Source organism: Alexandromys fortis, unplaced genomic scaffold (assembly GCF_014885135.2).
Source record: "Alexandromys fortis isolate MF-2015 unplaced genomic scaffold, M_Fortis_MF-2015_v1.1 scaffold_48, whole genome shotgun sequence".
NCBI classification, from domain to species: Eukaryota; Metazoa; Chordata; class Mammalia; order Rodentia; family Cricetidae; genus Alexandromys; species Alexandromys fortis.
The window spans coordinates 11,764,287-11,782,001 of record NW_026067947.1 but is presented as its reverse complement, the minus strand read 5'-3'; the positions used below and the strand labels follow the sequence as shown (position 1 = coordinate 11,782,001).

Here is a 17,715-nt window from a genome sequence, read left to right as displayed (position 1 = left end):
AAAAAGTAAGCATAAGGGAGAGAGAGCAAAAAATTACAGTGGCGTCTATAAAGGTCACAGAGTGAATAAAATAATGAATATTCTGCAACAAAGGCAAGGGTGAATATGATTTAAAGTAAAAACTCCATACATGAGTACGGACACACATACGTACACACACACACACACACACACACACACACACACACACACGAGTATTGCCCTTTGAACTGGAAGTTTAAAATCTGCTCTGTTAAGCTGCCTCTAGAAGGAAGTACTGTCATCAGGGCTAAAATGACAGAGCTTTTCTGAGACCTGCTGGTTACATGTAGAAATTTGGCCAACATCTTAAAAAATGATGTTAAGCCATTGAGTGCTAAGGCAAAGGGGTTCTTGTGGGAAGGGATGGGAGGAGTGCAAAGCTAGGCCAGGAAGAAGCATGGGATAAGGTTGTAAGGAGGGTAGCGTCTCTATAAATTACTTTGAGTACCATAATAGCCTTGCCAGGGAAGTTAATCCCTTGTCTCCTTTATAAGCATCAGGGCCAGGACAGCTTGTAGGAGAACCATAGATGAAAGCATTCTCATAGCCAGATGAGCGAAACCACATAGAAAGCTGAGCTGTAATATTAGCAAAAGTTGGCAAAACCCCTGCATATTTCCAAATTCCATTGTCTTTGCTCATGCCTTGGCATTCACTGTTCTGGTGATATTTGGATGGGTAATAAAATAATGACCTATTAGGTTCATAAATTATGTAGTTTCTGTAGTATTTGTATTTCTCATCATTCAGTAAAACCATAAATTATGCTATTACAAATAAGATTTTCATGTAGTCATCCTGTTAACATCAAATAACAGAAACATCTGAGTCATTGTAGTACTGTGACAATAATGCTGAATCAGAGATGAAAACAAACCATGGAATTTATATATCTTATTCAAATATAATGGAGTCATGTACAATAAGTATCATTACTGCAAAAACCAAACATTTTAATCCTTTAAACTATTACTTTTGGGGGACATTTTCACCATCTCTGAAATATAATACTGACAATAGTCAATATAAAACTTGTAGAATCACCATAAACAAATTAAAGTAATATGAGCTATATCAGTGGTATGAAAAATCTGTTTCCAGGGAAGCCATAATAAGTACTGTGTTGTTTGGAAATACCTCTTGATCTCTAAATGAGAACAGGAAGCGAAACAAGAAAATCGACACCATATACACTCTAGGGAAACAATGCCCACTATTGAAGTTTCAGTTGCCTGCATACTGAAAGGAAGTATTTAGTAAGTTTGTGAACTTGATTCTTTTCTTATCAACCCAAACACTTTTGCAGTTCACGTTCCTCCTGCATCCCAGAGCAGTTTCCATCTGTAGTGGTGATAGTGGCCCTAGTCTTAAGCATCACATAGCATTAAGCAAAGTCATGTCTTGTTCTGCCAACAAAAAGCAGGTTGTGGGGATGCCTGGGGAGAGAGCTCAGTGGTTAGTTTGAGGATGATTGGAGAGGGCTCAGTGGGTTAGCTGGGGTGGGTGGCTGGAGAGAGCTCAGTGGGTTAGTTGGGGGGTAGCTAGGGAGGGAGCTCAGTGGGTTAGTTGAGGGGGTGACTAGAGAGAGCTCAGTGGGTTAGTTGGGGCTGTCTGGAAAGAGAGCTTAGTGGGTTATAAGTGCTTGTTATTCTGGCAAAGGAACCAGATTTGAATTGCAGCACCTATATTGTGGCTCATGAACATCTGCAAATCCAGTTCCAGGAGGTGCAGTGTCCTCTTCTGACTTCTTTGGCCACTAGGCATGCACATATTGTGCACGCACACACACACACACACACACACACACACACACACACTACTCATATACATAAAACAAATACATCTAAAGAAATAAAACAAAGCAAAAAACCCAAGCAAGAAGGGGAACATTTCTCTGGGACTTAAGGATATTATCTCCAATCTGGATAGATGTTTAGGGTTTCTAAGTTGGGTTGTCATCTTTCTTCTCTTTTCTCCCCTCTTCTTTTTTTTTTAAACAGAAAGTGGAGCTATAATTCATATAACTCTCTTTTTAAAAAACCTAACAAGCCATGTAGTGGTGACACATAGCATTCAGGAACAGAGTCAGGCAGATCTCTGAGTTCAAGCCCAGCCTGGTCTACAAAGTGAGTTCAGGACAGTCAGGACTATACAGAGAAACCCTATTGTAGAATATTAGTTGAAGATGTGTTATATTTGTTTATGCTGTGGAATGTTTAAGCTGTGTTACTTTGCCTGTCTAAAACACCTGATTGGTCTAATAAACAGATGAATGGCCAATAGCTAGGCAGGAGAGAGAAGTAGGTGGGGCTAGCACGCAGAGAGAATAAATAAAAGAGAAGAGAAGAAGGGAGAGGAGAGAAAGAGAGGAGGACTCTAGGGACCAATCATTCAGCTACACAACAAGCCACAGAGTAAGAAGTAAAGAAAGGTACATAGAGAGGTAAAATCCCAGAGGCAAAAGAGAGACAGGATAATTTAAGAAAAGCTGGCAAGAAACAAGTTAAGCTAAGGCTGGGCATTCATAAGAAAGAATAAGTCTCTGTATATTTATTTGGGAGCTGGGTGGTGGGCCCTAAAGAGCAAAGAGTAAAAAGAAAATAGAAAAAAGAAAAAAAGAAAAGCCCAACAACAAAATCCTGACTTCAAAAACTAAAAAAAGTATAACAAATTACCCAACAGTCTCCACTAACTCTAGAATATTTTACTATCCTCCCTAAACATGTAAATGTACCTAGTAGCAATCAGCAGCCTTGTATTAGTCAGGGTTCTCTAGGGCAGGGACTCTAAACTTTCCTAATGCTGTGACCCTTTAATATAGCTCTTCATGTTGTGGTGACTTCCAACCATATGAATTATTTCATTGCTACCTTGTAACTGTAATTTTACTACTGTTATAAATCATAATGTAAATATCTGTGTTTTCAGATGGTCTTAGGTGACCCCAAATTCATAACCCACAGGTAGAGGAACAGAACTTATAGAATGATCTATCTATCTATCTATCTATCTATCTATCTATCTATCTATCATCTAACTATCACCTATTATCTATCTGTATAAATGGGACTTATTAGAATGGTTTGCAGGCTGTGGTCTAGCTAGTCCAACAATGGCTGACCACCAATGGAAGATACAATAATCCAGTAGTTGCTTATAAGATGAATGTCTAGGTGGTCTTCAGTATACGCAGGAACCCCGCCCCCCCCCCATAGGCTGAAACCAGGAGCCTCTACATGGTAGGCAAGTGCTCCACCATTGAGTTATATTCCCCAGATTATATTAACTATGCTTTTTTATAATATCCTGATTTAAGGAAGGCATTCAGAAGCCTTTGTTCCTTCAGAAGTTTAAATGGAGTTATACAATTCCCATCTGCTTCTATGGTGTTGACAGGGTTATTTTTATGTTATTAATAAATGAAGGAGTGAGGTTGTTTGAGCTTTTGAAACCTTACTTCATAAGCTCTGGGACACAGCCAAGAGTGTAGCCAAAACTTTACAACAGGCTTCCTTTTCTGACCTGATTATTAATGGAAATCATTCCCATGGTTTTACTTCATTATTGTGGTGATTATTAGGTTTTAGCAGGTTATGACGTCCTTCCTCCTTAATTCATATTTAGAAACAAGAAATAAAATCAGGAGTCAAAGAGACAGAAAAAACAAACAGTTTTATTATTGATAAAACTAGCTAGAAAGCAAGGCTGAGGTCTTGAATCATAAGCTTTGCTCAAATGCAAGGCAACAGTGGCTTTAGTATCATAGGCTTCTCATCTCCAATTCCAGACGTCAGGACTAGCAGCATTTTCTATACGTCCAGATCTCTTGTTGATTTGCTCAGTGTGACCCTTTCCCAGGGTCAACTTGGATTCTGGATGGCTACTCCAATTTCAGTCATCTAGTCTAAATTCTGATTTCCAAGAAGAAATGACACCCAAGGAGTCATCTGTAAAGGTAAGTACTCTGGAGAACGGGTACAGCTGGACATTTTATCACATTCTTGAGTTGTATTTAGGCATCCTGGCAGGGGCAGGGCTGGGCAACCCCTGGTCTTTCTTACTGGGATGAGCAAGACACTGACTACAAGGTATACTTCTCTTGGGGGTAGCTGTTCACCAGAGAGGAAGCAGGGTGCGGTTGAAGCGAGGCTGGTAGGTAGGATCTCCCTTCCTAACTGGTGTCTGTTTTTTCTAGGGGCAGTATAGTGAACTGTCATAGGGCAGGAAGGTGGCACATGACAGGGCGCCACAGTAACAAGGTTTTCTTAGTTGTTTAGGATCTATCCTTTCTTTGTCTTCACTGCTTATTTGGTTCAGGAACCTTCCTGAATAGTCATAAGAGAGTTCTTCTCCTGGCAAAATAGCTTTGGCTGCAAAAAGTGCCAGCTTAGGTACCATTGAGTCAATTCGGACAGGAATCATCAACAGGTTTGGCTCACAAGAATGATTCAGGAATCTCCCAATATTTCCTATATAGGTAGGGTCGACAAAAGTTTCCATGACCTGCCCATTATAAATATGCTCTCTGATGGCAATGATGTAATTTGGGTCATGTGCTGTTTGTAGGTGAATTCTTCTCTGTACTTCAGAGAATCCTAAAATCTCCCCAGCATACTCACAGACGAATCTTCCCTTGGGTATAGATTCCAAGGCCCGAAGTCCCCAGCCCTTTTTGTCTGTTTGGAACACCTGGAGATGGAACTGCAGACCATGCTGGACCACCCTGTTTCTGCAGCGCTCACCACACTGGCAGAGAACATTGCACTCAAAAACGGGCTTGGCATACTTTGCTTCCAATCCTATGTTGCTGAGGCACAGACTGTCGTCATAGTTATTCTCGTGGCGGAGACAGGAGCAAGTGCCAGGGAGACATGGAGTGTCGGAGCAAGCACACCCAGGAAAGGTTATCAGTGTGGGGTCGATGTCTGCTCCAGGCCCAGCGACATGATCAGGAGTATACTGCAAAAGTGAGAGCTGTTTGTTAAGAGTGGCATTCATGTGTTTCACATGAATGTAAGGTATGTACAGCTTTTGATACAGACATTTCCTAATTCCAGCATATATGAAAAAACAAACCTGCAAAAACACATTGAAACATGACCCAAGAATATCCTTCTCCACTTAAAGAAATTAAGTTTTAAAGACATTTTGATTTTTACTTATGTGAATGTGTGTCTGTGTGTTCTATGTGTGCCAGTCCCCATGGAGGTCAGAAGAGGACATATGATCTCTGGAGCTGAACATAGAGGAGGTTATGAGCTGCCTGGCAGGAGTGCTAGGAACCAACTCTGATGCTCTACAAAAACAGCAATTCCCTCAACCACAGCGACCTCGCTCCAGTCCCAAGACTAACTTCCAAAACTTGAAAGTTTTGCGATCTTACAGGAATAAAGATAGCAGTATTTTTTCTATAATCAAGAATTGAAATCTTTAAAACTCTAAAACTTGCTTCTCTCATAATTTTGAATATCAGGAACTGACACTTTATTCCTTGAGAATTGCATATGTGTGTACGATGAACGATGATCATAACTCTTCATGCCACCCCTCACATCCACCTCCCAGCTTCATGTCCTCTGTTTTTCTTTTTCATAGCCCACTTAGAGCTGCCCGTATGTGTGTGGTGTGGGGCTGTCTCCTGGAATGTGGGGAACCTGTTAGTAGTCACTCCTGCCAGCAGCTACCACCTGCCAACAGGTCCTACGTTAGGGCAAGTTTCTCAGGAGTTATTTCCCCATGTAGGCTGGGATTTTGGCTGATTTAATTGTGTGAGTCTTCCCAGCTAAGCACAGCTGCTGAGTCCAAGAGTACACTAGCCACACCATGTCCAGAAGAAAGCATTTCACAGGACTCCTCCTATCCTCCAGCTCCTACATCTTCCCCACCTCTTCTTCTGTGATGTTCCCTGAGCCTTGGCAGGGGTGGGAGGATTGATAAAGATGTTCCATTTAGGGCTGAGCACTCATAACCGTTTATTCTCAAGCACTCTGACCAAAAACTGCTAAATTTGATGCCTGCATGAACTTCAGTATTTTATCCTGAGGTTCTTTTTCCCTTTTAGCTTTATCTGATAATATATTACACATATATTCATTATGAGACATTCCAGGTTTTTTTTTCTGGGGGTAAGAAAGTCATAAATGTTAAATCATTAACAAATAATTCTAAAATGGAATTTATTAAATAGGTTGATTAAAAAGAAGTTTCACCAGTGTGTCCCTCCAAACCATTCTTTTGTGGGAGGCAGTTCCTGGGGACTGTTTGTATTCTGACCCTTAGTAAAGTGGCATGGCACAGAGTCAACAGAGTTGGGTAGGAGTGGTCCTGCGAAGCGGCACCATTTGGGGTCACAATGCTACAGGATATGGCTGTAGCACTGAGATAGAAATACAGAGATGGGGCTGAACGGTGGTGGAACACGCCTTTAATCCCAGCACTCGGGAGGCAGAGGCAGGCGGATCTCTGTGAGTTCGAGACCAGCCTGGTCTACAAGAGCTAGTTCCAGGACAGGCTCCAAAACCACAGAGAAACCCTGTCTCGAAAAACAAAAAAAAAAAAAAAAAAAAAAAAATCAATATATAAACTATAGATGGATCTGATACATGTAAAGAAATTCTGTCTTAGTAAATGACAAAGGGATAATTTGAAACATTTCTTGGTGTTTTATATGTACCTGCATTTTCAAAAGATTACATTTATAAAATATGAAAAAATAAAACCTGAAATCTAAAATCTTTATGGAAAGCCTTCTGTCTTAATTATTCCCTGACAAGTGTTAAGAAGCACATTTCTAAACCCTGAATCTTAAAGCATCTCTTAGGACTGGGGAGATGGCTCTGTTGGTAGAGTGCCCTACAACTATCTGACTCTAACCCCCAGAAGACATGTAGAGTCTGGGTGGCAACATGCGCCCTCCACTGGAGATGTGGAGACTGCAGGATCCCTGGACCCACTGGCCAGCCAGTCTAGCTGAGCAGTGAGCTCCAGCTTCAGTAAGAGACCCTGCCTCAACGAGATGGTGGAGAGCAAATGAGGATGCCTCGCAATGTCAACTTCTGGTCTCTATACACATGGCATGTGTGTACACCCCCACCCACCCAACCCTCTTAAGAACCTAACAAACTTTATTTACAGAAAAATTGTTGCTACATAGAACTTTATTTATATCCACCTCTTTCCAAAAAGGAGTTAATGAGATTGTTTTAAAGAGGTAAGGTAATGTGCAAAAGGCAAGCATGAGGGAAATACACCTCAAATGCCTATGTGTTCATTCCTCAGCCTGTGGTTCTGGTGGGAGGTAGTGTAACCTTTAAGAGGTGGAGCCTAGTAAAAGGGAGCCTATTTTTTGGGCGTAGCCCTCATAGAGAACATTGGGATCCAGTATTTTCCTGTATTTACTCTGCTTCTCAGCTGCCATGAACAATTTCCTGTACTACATATTCCCACCTTGAAGATAAGCCTTAGCACAAAGTCAAGTGATGGGGCTTCAACCTTCAAAGTGTGAGCCCAAAGAAACCATTTTCTTATATGTACAGTGTGTCGGGTAGGGTTGGGGGTAAGATAGTCTTAGTTGTTCTGAAATTTCTGGTAATACTTCTGTCTCAATCTCTACAGTGCTTGAATAACCATACCCAACAACCGACCTACCTTCCTTCCTTCCTTCCTTCCTTCCTTCCTTCCTTCCTTCCTTCCTTCCTTCCTTCCCTCCCTCCCTCCCTCCCTTCCTCCCTCCCTCCCTCTCATTCTCTCTCTCTTTCTTTCTTTCTCTCTTTCTTTCTTTCTTTCTCTCTCTCTCTCTCTCTCTCTCTCTTTCTTTCTTTCTTTCTTTCTTCCTTTCTTTCTCTTTGTTCTTTGAGATAGGGTTTCTCTGTAGCTTTGGAGCCTGTCCTAGAACTCATTCTATAGAACAGGCTGCGAACTCACAGAGATCTACCTACTGCTGCCTTCTGAGTGCTGAGATTAAAGGCATGCACCACCACCGACTGGTTCAACCTTTCAATTTTTTAAGCTGATCATCTCAGGTGTTTTGTTACAATAGCAGAAAGCTGACTAACCCATAAACTGGTCCAGTGAGCTTAGACATATAAAGTGTGAAAGAGAAACAGCTCAACAATTGGCTTCACCTGGAATCAGTCAGTTTAAAGAGGGCATATGATTAGACGCAAGTTTTGCACTGTCTGTAAGGAACAATCTCACCATCAGAAGCAACATGGACTTTTCTAGTACAAATACAAGAAAGAAGTTTCACCAGTGTGTCCCTCCAAACCATTCTTTTGTGGGAGGCAGTTCCTGGGGACTGTTTGTATTCTGACCCTTAGTAAAGTGGCATGGCACAGAGTCAACAGAGTTGGGTAGGAGTGGTCCTGCGAAGCGGCACCATTTGGGGTCACGATGCTACAGGATACGGCGGGATGCTGGAATTGCCCATCTCTGATCCCCTGTTAACGGGTGTCTCCTGGGCCCCTCTTTAGAAAGACACTGAACAACATGCAGTGACACTCCCTGTGGAGGTTTAGCGGAGCTGTGCAGTTAAGTGCAGAAGCCTATACTTTAAAAAGCACAGAACTGGAGGAGGATTGGCATTCCCGTTGAAAGATTAGGAAGGTGAAGAGTGGGAGTCTGGGGTGGGGGGCAGGCCAGCCTTCTGCTTAGACAGTGACTCGGGGGTGGGGAGTTAAACAGCTTCCGCTTCCATTGTGTCTTACCACTTTAGCTGTGTAGGGATGTCCTACAGGGATGAAGGAACTCTCAAAAAAAGATGCCCCTGTCCATCAAGTGCTGTCTTATCCAGAACCCACTTTTGGCTTTTTTCCTATTCAACACTGAAATGTAAATGGTTTTGAGGCGTTTTAAGAAGTAGCTATAAAAATGAAGGTTTTCTGATCTCCTGGTGAACCTTTTTATGAGGAGTATTTTTAAACTGAATTGTCCCTCAAGGAGCGAGCGCATCCTTCTAAAGTGCAGTATTAAGTCACTGAACTAGAAAATGATTTCTTTCCCAACACAGATGACTCTTTTTAAAATAAGTCTGACTTACTGCTGTTTTCTAACCAGGAAAGTATTTTTTCCCCTAAAAATGAGTTCTGTTTCTTTCTACTTAAAAATAAAAATATTTTTGAGACTACTTTATTATATTTTATTTACTTTTGCTGTTTTGAAGATTGCACATAGGGCTTACACACGATGGTTAAACACTCGACTGTTGAGCTACAGCCCTAGTTCATAATTTACTATGAAATGTTCTTTTATATATATTTTCCTAACATGTGCAAGGAACATGCTGGTACAAGAAAGAAGTTTCACCAGTGTGTCCCTCCAAACCATTCTTTTGTGGGAGGCAGTTCCTGGGGACTGTTTGTATTCTGACCCTTAGTAAAGTGGCATGGCACAGAGTCAACAGAGTTGGGTAGGAGTGGTCCTGCGAAGCGGCACCATTTGGGGTCACAATGCTACAGGATATGGCTGTAGCACTGAGATAGAAATACAGAGATGGGGCTGAACGGTGGTGGAACACGCCTTTAATCCCAGGACTCTGGAGTCAGAGGCAGGTGGATCTCTGTGAGTTTGAGGTCAGTCTGGTCTACAAGAGCTTGTTGCAGGACAAGCTCCAAAAGCTACAGAGAAACCCTGCCTTGAAACCCCCCCCCCCCCCAAAAAAAGAAAGAAATACAGAGACAGACATACAGATAGATAGATGAATATATTTCGATATATAAATATATAACAATTCTATAATTAAAATTCTACAATCTGGCAATTTGAGTTTCTTTACACTTGGGTTACAAATGGTAGCCACTTCCAAATGAGCTTTAGATATCTTTGAACAAACTATAAAGACTTCAAGGTAAATTTCCAGTTTGGCACAAAGTGTCTCTACCTATTGTGCCATTTTACCAGACCAGAATAAAAATAGATCTAGAACCATTGACCCTGATACCAGTGATGATTATAAATAATTTTATCTTCATCTTTCTTCATTTTATTCCTCCAGAAAAGGTTAGAAAAATACTATAGAAGAAAAGTATTTTATTGATTTTAAAAGTAACTATAGTGAAGAATACTCCTTTGAGGTAGGGAGACAGTTCAGTGGCAGGGTTTGCATAGCATGTGAAAGGCACTAGGTTGAGGCTCCATATTACCACAACCAAAACTCCCAAAACCTTTTAAAAACCATGTCTAATTTAATATATTGTTATGTGAGTATTCATTTTTCCAGAGATAATTTGAGGTCATCAATCATTAGATTTTCTATTCAAATGCTTATGAATTTGAGGTCATCAATCATTAGACATTCTGTTCGAATCCTTATGTTCAGCAAACGGTCAAACTTTGATGGTGGGAAGTGTGTTGCAAACTGGGGGGGGGGGGGTGCCGCTTGATCTTAACTGAAATGTATCCAGTCTGTAACACTTTACTAAGTCTGTCTGTACCCTACTTCCTGTTACAAATCTGTGGACCACATTCATCCACAAGGTTAAACCTGAAGGCTGCTTGGGCTTATGGGACACTAAGGACAGAACAGGCGTTGGTCACAGCAGACATGTTTTCCCCCCAGTTCCTCCCAGAAGTCTCTCCACTTTTGATGTAGGAGTTTGGATGAGGGTTGCAGATGGCTCCAGAAGGTGACCTGGCTAAAAAGAACATCACTAATTTAGGTGTTTGGGATGGGATTGAGGTTATAGGCCAGTTGGTGGAGTATTAGCTCAGCATGCAGGAGGCCCTGGGTTCCATCCCCAGTACCACATAATATACAGTGGAGGCACTCAGGGTTGCCCCCAGAGTTTCACAGATGGAAGCAACAGGAACAGAAGTTCAAGATCATCTTTGACTTGGCCTCAGATAGTTCCCGATCAACCTATGCTCTAAGAGATGCCACGTCAAAAACAAACACACAACTGAGAACAGGACAATTAAAGAGAATCGGTAAGTGGTTAGTGTGTGACCAAGCACACCATCTAAGCCAGAACAAAGAACCACAAATCTGGGTTACTGACACAAAGAATGAAGTAGGACCCCTCCAGAGAATGCTCAGTATCAAGTTTACCATTTAGACAAAACCTCCTGTCTAGCCAAGTACTGAAAGGGAAGTAGAGGTGTGAACAGTGTTACAGCTCTGAGGGGAAGGGTTTCCCCTACACAAGTTTATAGCTCTAAAAGGAAAAGTGTCCCACAGTCAGGAGCCTAGCAAAGTCACATTGCATAACAAACCTCACACAATAGGTTTATTGGGAGAGACAAAAGAGGATGGTTGCCTCTTGATGGAGGAAGGTCATTGGTTAAATAAAGAAACTGCCTTGGCCCTGATTGGTTAGAATATAGGTGGGTGGAGTAAACAGAACAAAATGCTGGGAGGAAGAGGAAGTGAGCTCAGATGTCATGCAGCTCCTCTCAGGGCCAGACGCGATGAAGCAAGCTGCCAGGTCAGACATGCTGAATCTTTCCCGGTAAGCGCACCTAGCGGTTCTACACAGATTATTAGAAATGGGCTAAAATAATACGTGAGAATTAGCCTAGAAGAGGCTAGATATAATGGGCCAGGCAGTGTTTAAATGAATACAGTTTGTGTGTTGTTATTTCAGGCCATAAGCTAGCCAGGCGGCCAGGAGCCGGGCTGTGGGAAGAGGCCCACAGCTCCCTCAACAGCCTCTGCATGGGTAAAAAGCAACAGGAACTGAGCAGGAGGCAGACTTTATATAGGACTTTTTAGAGGCAGAGTTTTCCAGGGTGGGGGTTTTGGAATTTTAAGGCAAGTGCAGGGATTGGTGGGATTTTAAACTCAGGGATTGGTGAGATTTTGAGCTCACGGACTGGTGGGTTTGGGGACTCAGGGACTGGTGGTTTTTTGAGCTCTGGACTGGTAGATTTTGGTGGGTTTTCCAACCCAAAAGTGGGCTTGAACCTTTTGCTCTGCAAACAGGAAGTGTAGCGGTAAGATATTACTAGACTTCAGTAGAGTCTTGAAAACGACAGGTCTATGGTGGCTACTTTGGGACATTTCCATTATGTGAGGCAATTCTTTCCCTCCATTGCTTGAGCCAGTCTGAGGGGTGTTTATGTTTCATGCAATCAAGGGAGTCTGGCTAATACGGTAGGGTGAAAGCTGTGACTGGCAACAGGAAAAGGCTAGAAAATGTCATCAGAGATGCAAATAAACAAAGAACTACCAGGTTTCCAACTGGGTTTAAGATACTGGAACAAACTATGCAGTACTTCAGGCAGAAAAACTCATGACTGTGGCCAGGAACACAGGGCAAAATCACCAGGGCTTCTCAGCGCAGAATGTGGCCCACTCTGGAGACACAAACAGAGCTAGACTCACATTATCATGGTGACTCTTGGCAAATGACTGGGTAAGTTGAAGATCAACAGTTATGACAGGGAAAATATTCATATTGGGGGTGGTTAACACAAGCTCCTAGGGAGATAATGCTACTCAGGGCCTGGGACTTGCTTTGAAAATATTACCTTCCCTTAACTATCCATTCTTTCTATCTCACTTATAAAGGAAACTATAAGAGAGAATCTAAACAATTACAATTGGGGCTGGCATGTGAATTTAAGAAAAATTCAGCAGGTATTGTAGTAGGTGGTGAAAAAAATAGGTCCTAGAATTAAACTTCCTGGCTGCAAACATATCCAAACAAAAGTCCAGTCTAGGAAATACTTTCCTATCCTTGCTTACTTACTCATTTTGAGTAAGGAGATTAAGAGCTGACCCAGCCCAGACTTCTTTCATTTATCAACAAACACTGCCTTTGTAACTATCTTATCCATACTGGGATTTGAAATCAGCAGAAGAAAAAAGACAAGAAGGGGAATTTTACTGTTCTTAAACTGTCATATGCAAGAGCTAGAAATAAGTGTAAAACTATCAGTGTGAAATGATTCCCTAGCAGCCACATCCTGGGCAGAAATTCCAGTTTTTTTCCACAAGAAATACTTAAGAAAAAATATAAATAATAATTATCTAGGAAACAAAAATAGAAACAGCATATAGCATGCTAAAAAATAAATACCTATCGTGGCTTCTCTTGTTCATGATGATTTCTTCTCTAAACTAGGCTAGCATGAACTAAACTGAATGTTAAACTGTGTTAAATGTGTAGGTGTCATTTTTCAAATGTGTGTCCAGAGGAAAAACCTGAGTTCTGGGGTGTGTCATGAAGTGTCCTTCTAGTCTGTAGTTCTAGACACACAGCAGACACCCAGTTTGTTCTGCTTCACTGAAGCTCTTCACAACCTGCAAGTCAGGACTGTTCTGATTAACATTCTGTATCAAAGTCCCAGAAACTCAAGCACAAGTCTGTACAGTACTAGGATTTTAAACATGAGCGTGACTCTTACAGAAGCTTCCCGAATCCTAAGGAATACTTAAGGAAGCACTGTGGAAACCCTCCTTCCTTTTTTGGTTGTGTTGAAAATGCAGCTAGAAGAATCCTTGGACTTGGCGTCCAGAGTCATCAGTTTGCTTTTGCTTCTAACAGCTATTAGGAGACCTTGAGCCAGATAATTCTGGTCAAGGCCCAGCTGAGATCTGAAAAATAATGTTTGAAGTTGATCTCAGGGACCTGACAAGTGATTAAACCTGACTTAGCTGGAGAAAACCAATTAGTTTATTTTCTCCTTGGCTTTCAACCCTGAGGACATTATGATACACTGGCTTCTAATATGAACATTTCAATGTTCTCTTTTCTCTTTACACGGCATCCCAAAGCAAAGCAGACAGAAAGTTATTTTTACCTTGAGTTCTTCATGCATTAATGGTTGTGTGGGCCTGTGAAGCCAGCGTTTGCAAGGAAGTAAGCTATTTTGATTTTTTTCCAAGATTCCTTTTATGCATGTGGAATACACGGAAGAAAATGAGCTGAAGGTGAGCTGGGAGTGTAGGTCAGTGGTGGAGCAATTCCATACCACATACAGAATTCTACCCTGCATTGCTAGGATCCAAGACACACATCCTACACCACTAGTACCATGAGACAATCCGGGCAACCATGAGGCTTGTTTTATAGTGTCAAGAATGTGGATTATGTTTTCTGAGAAGCAGTCATTTCTAGCCGAGATGGCTAGCCTCCCAAAAGACCATTCCTCCATCTTGTGAAACTCTTGTGAATTTGCCCATTTGCCAAACCCTGGATGGTAGACTTGAAACTCAACTCTCTATTGCAACCTTCCCTTGCCCACCCACTATTAATTAGCCAATCATGTCAGATTGTGAGGTTGAGCTGCCACCAATGGCGTGAGACACAGGTTAATTGGCCCCGCCCATGTGCTTGCTCAGTGCTGTGGGCCATTGTGTATCCTTTTGCAACAGTAACAGTGCTGGGCTGATTTACTTCACTTTGCTCAGTATCTCGCTTTGTGACACCAGGAATATCTTTTTTGAACAGTTTCATTCTCCTGACTTTCAATGGCTGTCTAAGGATCAGTCATATGAGTTACTTTTTCTCTCCTCCCTCTTCCTTTTAAAAATAGACAGGTACTTATTTTAATTTGAAAACTATGATTAGTTCATCAAACCCCCTGAGTTTATGGACACTAATGACTGTGAGGATGCTAAAGAAGATACTTATATAAAACCCTTTAACTTTTGAAAGTGCAGGGAATCAAACCCATGAACTTAAGCATAAAGCACTCGGTCATTGAGCCAGCTACCTTCCTAGCGACTGGTTTTTGGAGAAAGTGTCTTGCTGTGTAGCTTAGGGTGGCCCTTACATTTATTCTCTTGCTTTTGCCTCCAGAGTGGCGAGATTATAGACGACTGCATGGCTAATTAAGTTATTGTTAGTTATGTTGAAAATAAAGTGGGCTAACAAAGAATTATATTATTCTACTGTTTTATGGACTGTTGTTAGAGAAGATGGCAAAAAAAATATATCCAACTGGAAATTTATTTGCAGAGTTCACAATACATACATACCCACATACACACACACACACACACGCTTCATTCAGTATCACAAACTGTTCAAATCAGTTCGAGGATCATTTCACTGTTAGTGCTTTGAGGGCAGAAGCATGTTTTGCCAGCCTCTGTGTCCCAACTCATCACTTGGTATATGTTTAATTCTTAATGAATACTTACTGAAGCTACTTAAGAATGCAGCATTTTCCAGCCATATTAGATACTTCGAGGCTAAAATAAAACTAACCAAATGCATGAAGTCATCTTCTAGGCCTCACCTAATACAGAGCCTGGCATTTTAGAGGCACTCAACAGTTTGACAAATAAAGAAAAACAAACAGGTAGTCTTACCAGACATTCTGTAATGTTTGATCTTTGACATGCTCTAAGGGTTCATTGGTGTATATATAGTGCTATCTACTTGTGCTGTTAAAAATAAACCATCAATGCAAACACAGACATGTACTATGGGCCACAAATCATAATTTGAGAAGACAGTAACTAGTTTGCATATTAAAGACATGATTTGCCTTTTGAAATCTGCTATAGAAGTTATTACCCCGTTTGCTGCTCACAAAAACCCTAGCAGGAAGGAAGAGGCAGCCCAACTTGTTTGATAAAAGATGGGGGAAAGGCATACAATTTTAAATTATCTTCACTTGGAAAACAAAAAGCTCTGGCTTTGTGGAGTAGCTAAGATGACTAAAGCAGCATCTAAGTCCAATATCCAAGGGCAAAGTTCTTTCGCCAGAATCTTGGGTATTCCCAATTCCTTAGGCAACTTTTAGGCTGCGGTCAGAGGGGTTGAAGGTCAGAGCAGGGGCTTTGAGGCAGTGACAGTAGCGGGCATTTATTGAGTTCTTCCAGAGAACTAGAAACAGCAATTCCCAAAGCAGCTGTAAAACGAGGTACTATTACTTAAACTCTCCACAAAAGGCTTCCAAGGCTTCGCTTTCACATTCGTCCAAGACCTCTCAGCATGAAGGAGACCTCAGCTAAGTTTGACTTTAGGGGCTGAGATTCAGTACCAGGCCATTCTTCCATGAGAGACAGTTGAGACTAGGACAGGAAATGGATTTGCTCTGATCCCTCAATAAGTTCTGAGTACAAGACCAGAGAAAAATGCTCCTTTAAAAAGTCACCCCTCTGCCACACACACTACAGGGAACCGCCATTTTAGCAATAGAATAAAGTAAAATCCTTGTTAAAGTCTTATTACAGGTTCATAGAAAAATATTAGATCCTGTTCATTTAAGAACCTTCCCTTCAGGCCAACGGCTTTTTTTTTTTTTTCCCAAGAAAGAAAGAACATGAAATTGGATAGACACGGCAGGAGGTAGGCAAGGGTCTGTGAGGAGTTGGGGGAGGGCAGAGTAAGATCAGCATATATTACATGGTATTCTCAATAAGTCAGTAACAAAAAAAAGTCAAGAGGACTGAAGTTTCTGTAAACAACCTTGATGAAACTCACTGGGTCTCTCTCTCTCTCTCTCTCTCTCTCTCTCTCTCTCTCTCTCTCTGTCTCTCTCTCCTCTCTCTCTCTCTCTCTCTCTCACACACACACACACACTTGAAGGGGGCACTAGGAGTGGTGGTGCATATGATCTAAACATTATGCGCTTGTGTGGAAATGTCATCGACAAACCCATTATTATGTACGACTAATATTTGGTAAGGAACATTTTTAAGACACCATAATAAATCCAAATACCCTGTATGCTAATATTTTAAAAATTTTAGGGAAAAAAATAGAAGCCTGTAGTTACAGCCAGTTTGACAACTGTAACCACATGGGGGAGCTATGAGTCTATCTTTCTTGGCTCCTAGGCAAGGTGCCCTAGCGCCCCCTAGGGCTGTGTGTAGCTCTGAGGTCCCGCCAATAAGGAAGGGCTCGGCCCCGCCCCCGAGGTAGTGAGCCCCTCTTTAGCCCCGCCCCTACACAGAAGGGCGGGGCCTCACCTACTGGAGTCCTGAGCGGCTCTTTAGTTCCTCCGCTGGGGGCGGGGTGTTTGGGGGGGGGGGACGGCGGGAGCAGGCCTCTAGCTCAGCCCCTACAAGGAAAGGTGCAGGCTCCGGCGGGGGTAAATAAAGCCGCCCTCTAGTCAACCCCTGCAGGGCTACGGACTCCGCAGCCCAACCCCTGGATGTAGCGGGAGGGAGGAAATGGGAGCAGCCCTCTGGCTCCGCCCCCACACGAAAAGGCACCCGCCCCACCTCCCTAGTCCCGCCTCTACCTGGAAAGGCTTAGGCCTGGGCCCCACCCCCAGAGGCCATACTCTCACGGGAAAGTTCTCCAGGCCGCGTGCTACATCTTGTTGTTCTCTCAGGGCCGCAGATTCCTCCTCCGCTGCTGCTATCCCTAAGGAACGCTGCTCAACAGCTTCCGCAGACATTAACAGTTTCACTCCGCCTACTAACCTGACGGTCTTGGGCCTCCGGAGAGGAGGATGCTGGGAGTTGGGGGATTCCGCGGCCCCACTTCCTTATGGGAGTTGTAGTTTTCGTTTTTCACAAGCGGCAGGTGAGGGCAATTCCTCCCTCAGCATTGTAGGGATGCTTTTGGTCTGGATCCTACTGCTTTGAGACAGATACCAGTTAGAGAACTTGAAATGTTTTAGTTTTTCTGGGGAACCTTGAGAAGCATGTTCAGCTTTTTGCGGGTTTAGTAGATGCCTCTCCTAAGCTGAGGAAGAACACACACCCCAGAGTATCTATAAAGATTAGAACCCCTGGAGAAGCTGCATGACTGACTGGTGGTGGATTTTGTGTTACAGTCCTCTCCTTGTAAG

General features: G+C 42.4%; 1 protein-coding gene across 1 annotated transcript; it reads right to left on the bottom strand.

The window, feature by feature from the left end:
- Nucleotides 1-3,672: 3,672 nt before the first annotated feature.
- Nucleotides 3,673-17,373, bottom strand: LOC126506107 (histone-lysine N-methyltransferase SETMAR). Its single transcript, XM_050149410.1, has 2 exons — nt 17,161-17,373; nt 3,673-4,980 (listed from the first exon to the last, which is right to left on the bottom strand). Exons 1-2 carry the CDS (start codon nt 17,317-17,319, stop codon nt 4,213-4,215), a joined length of 927 nt encoding a protein of 308 aa, XP_050005367.1. The 5' UTR covers nt 17,320-17,373; the 3' UTR covers nt 3,673-4,212.
- Nucleotides 17,374-17,715: the final 342 nt, after the last annotated feature.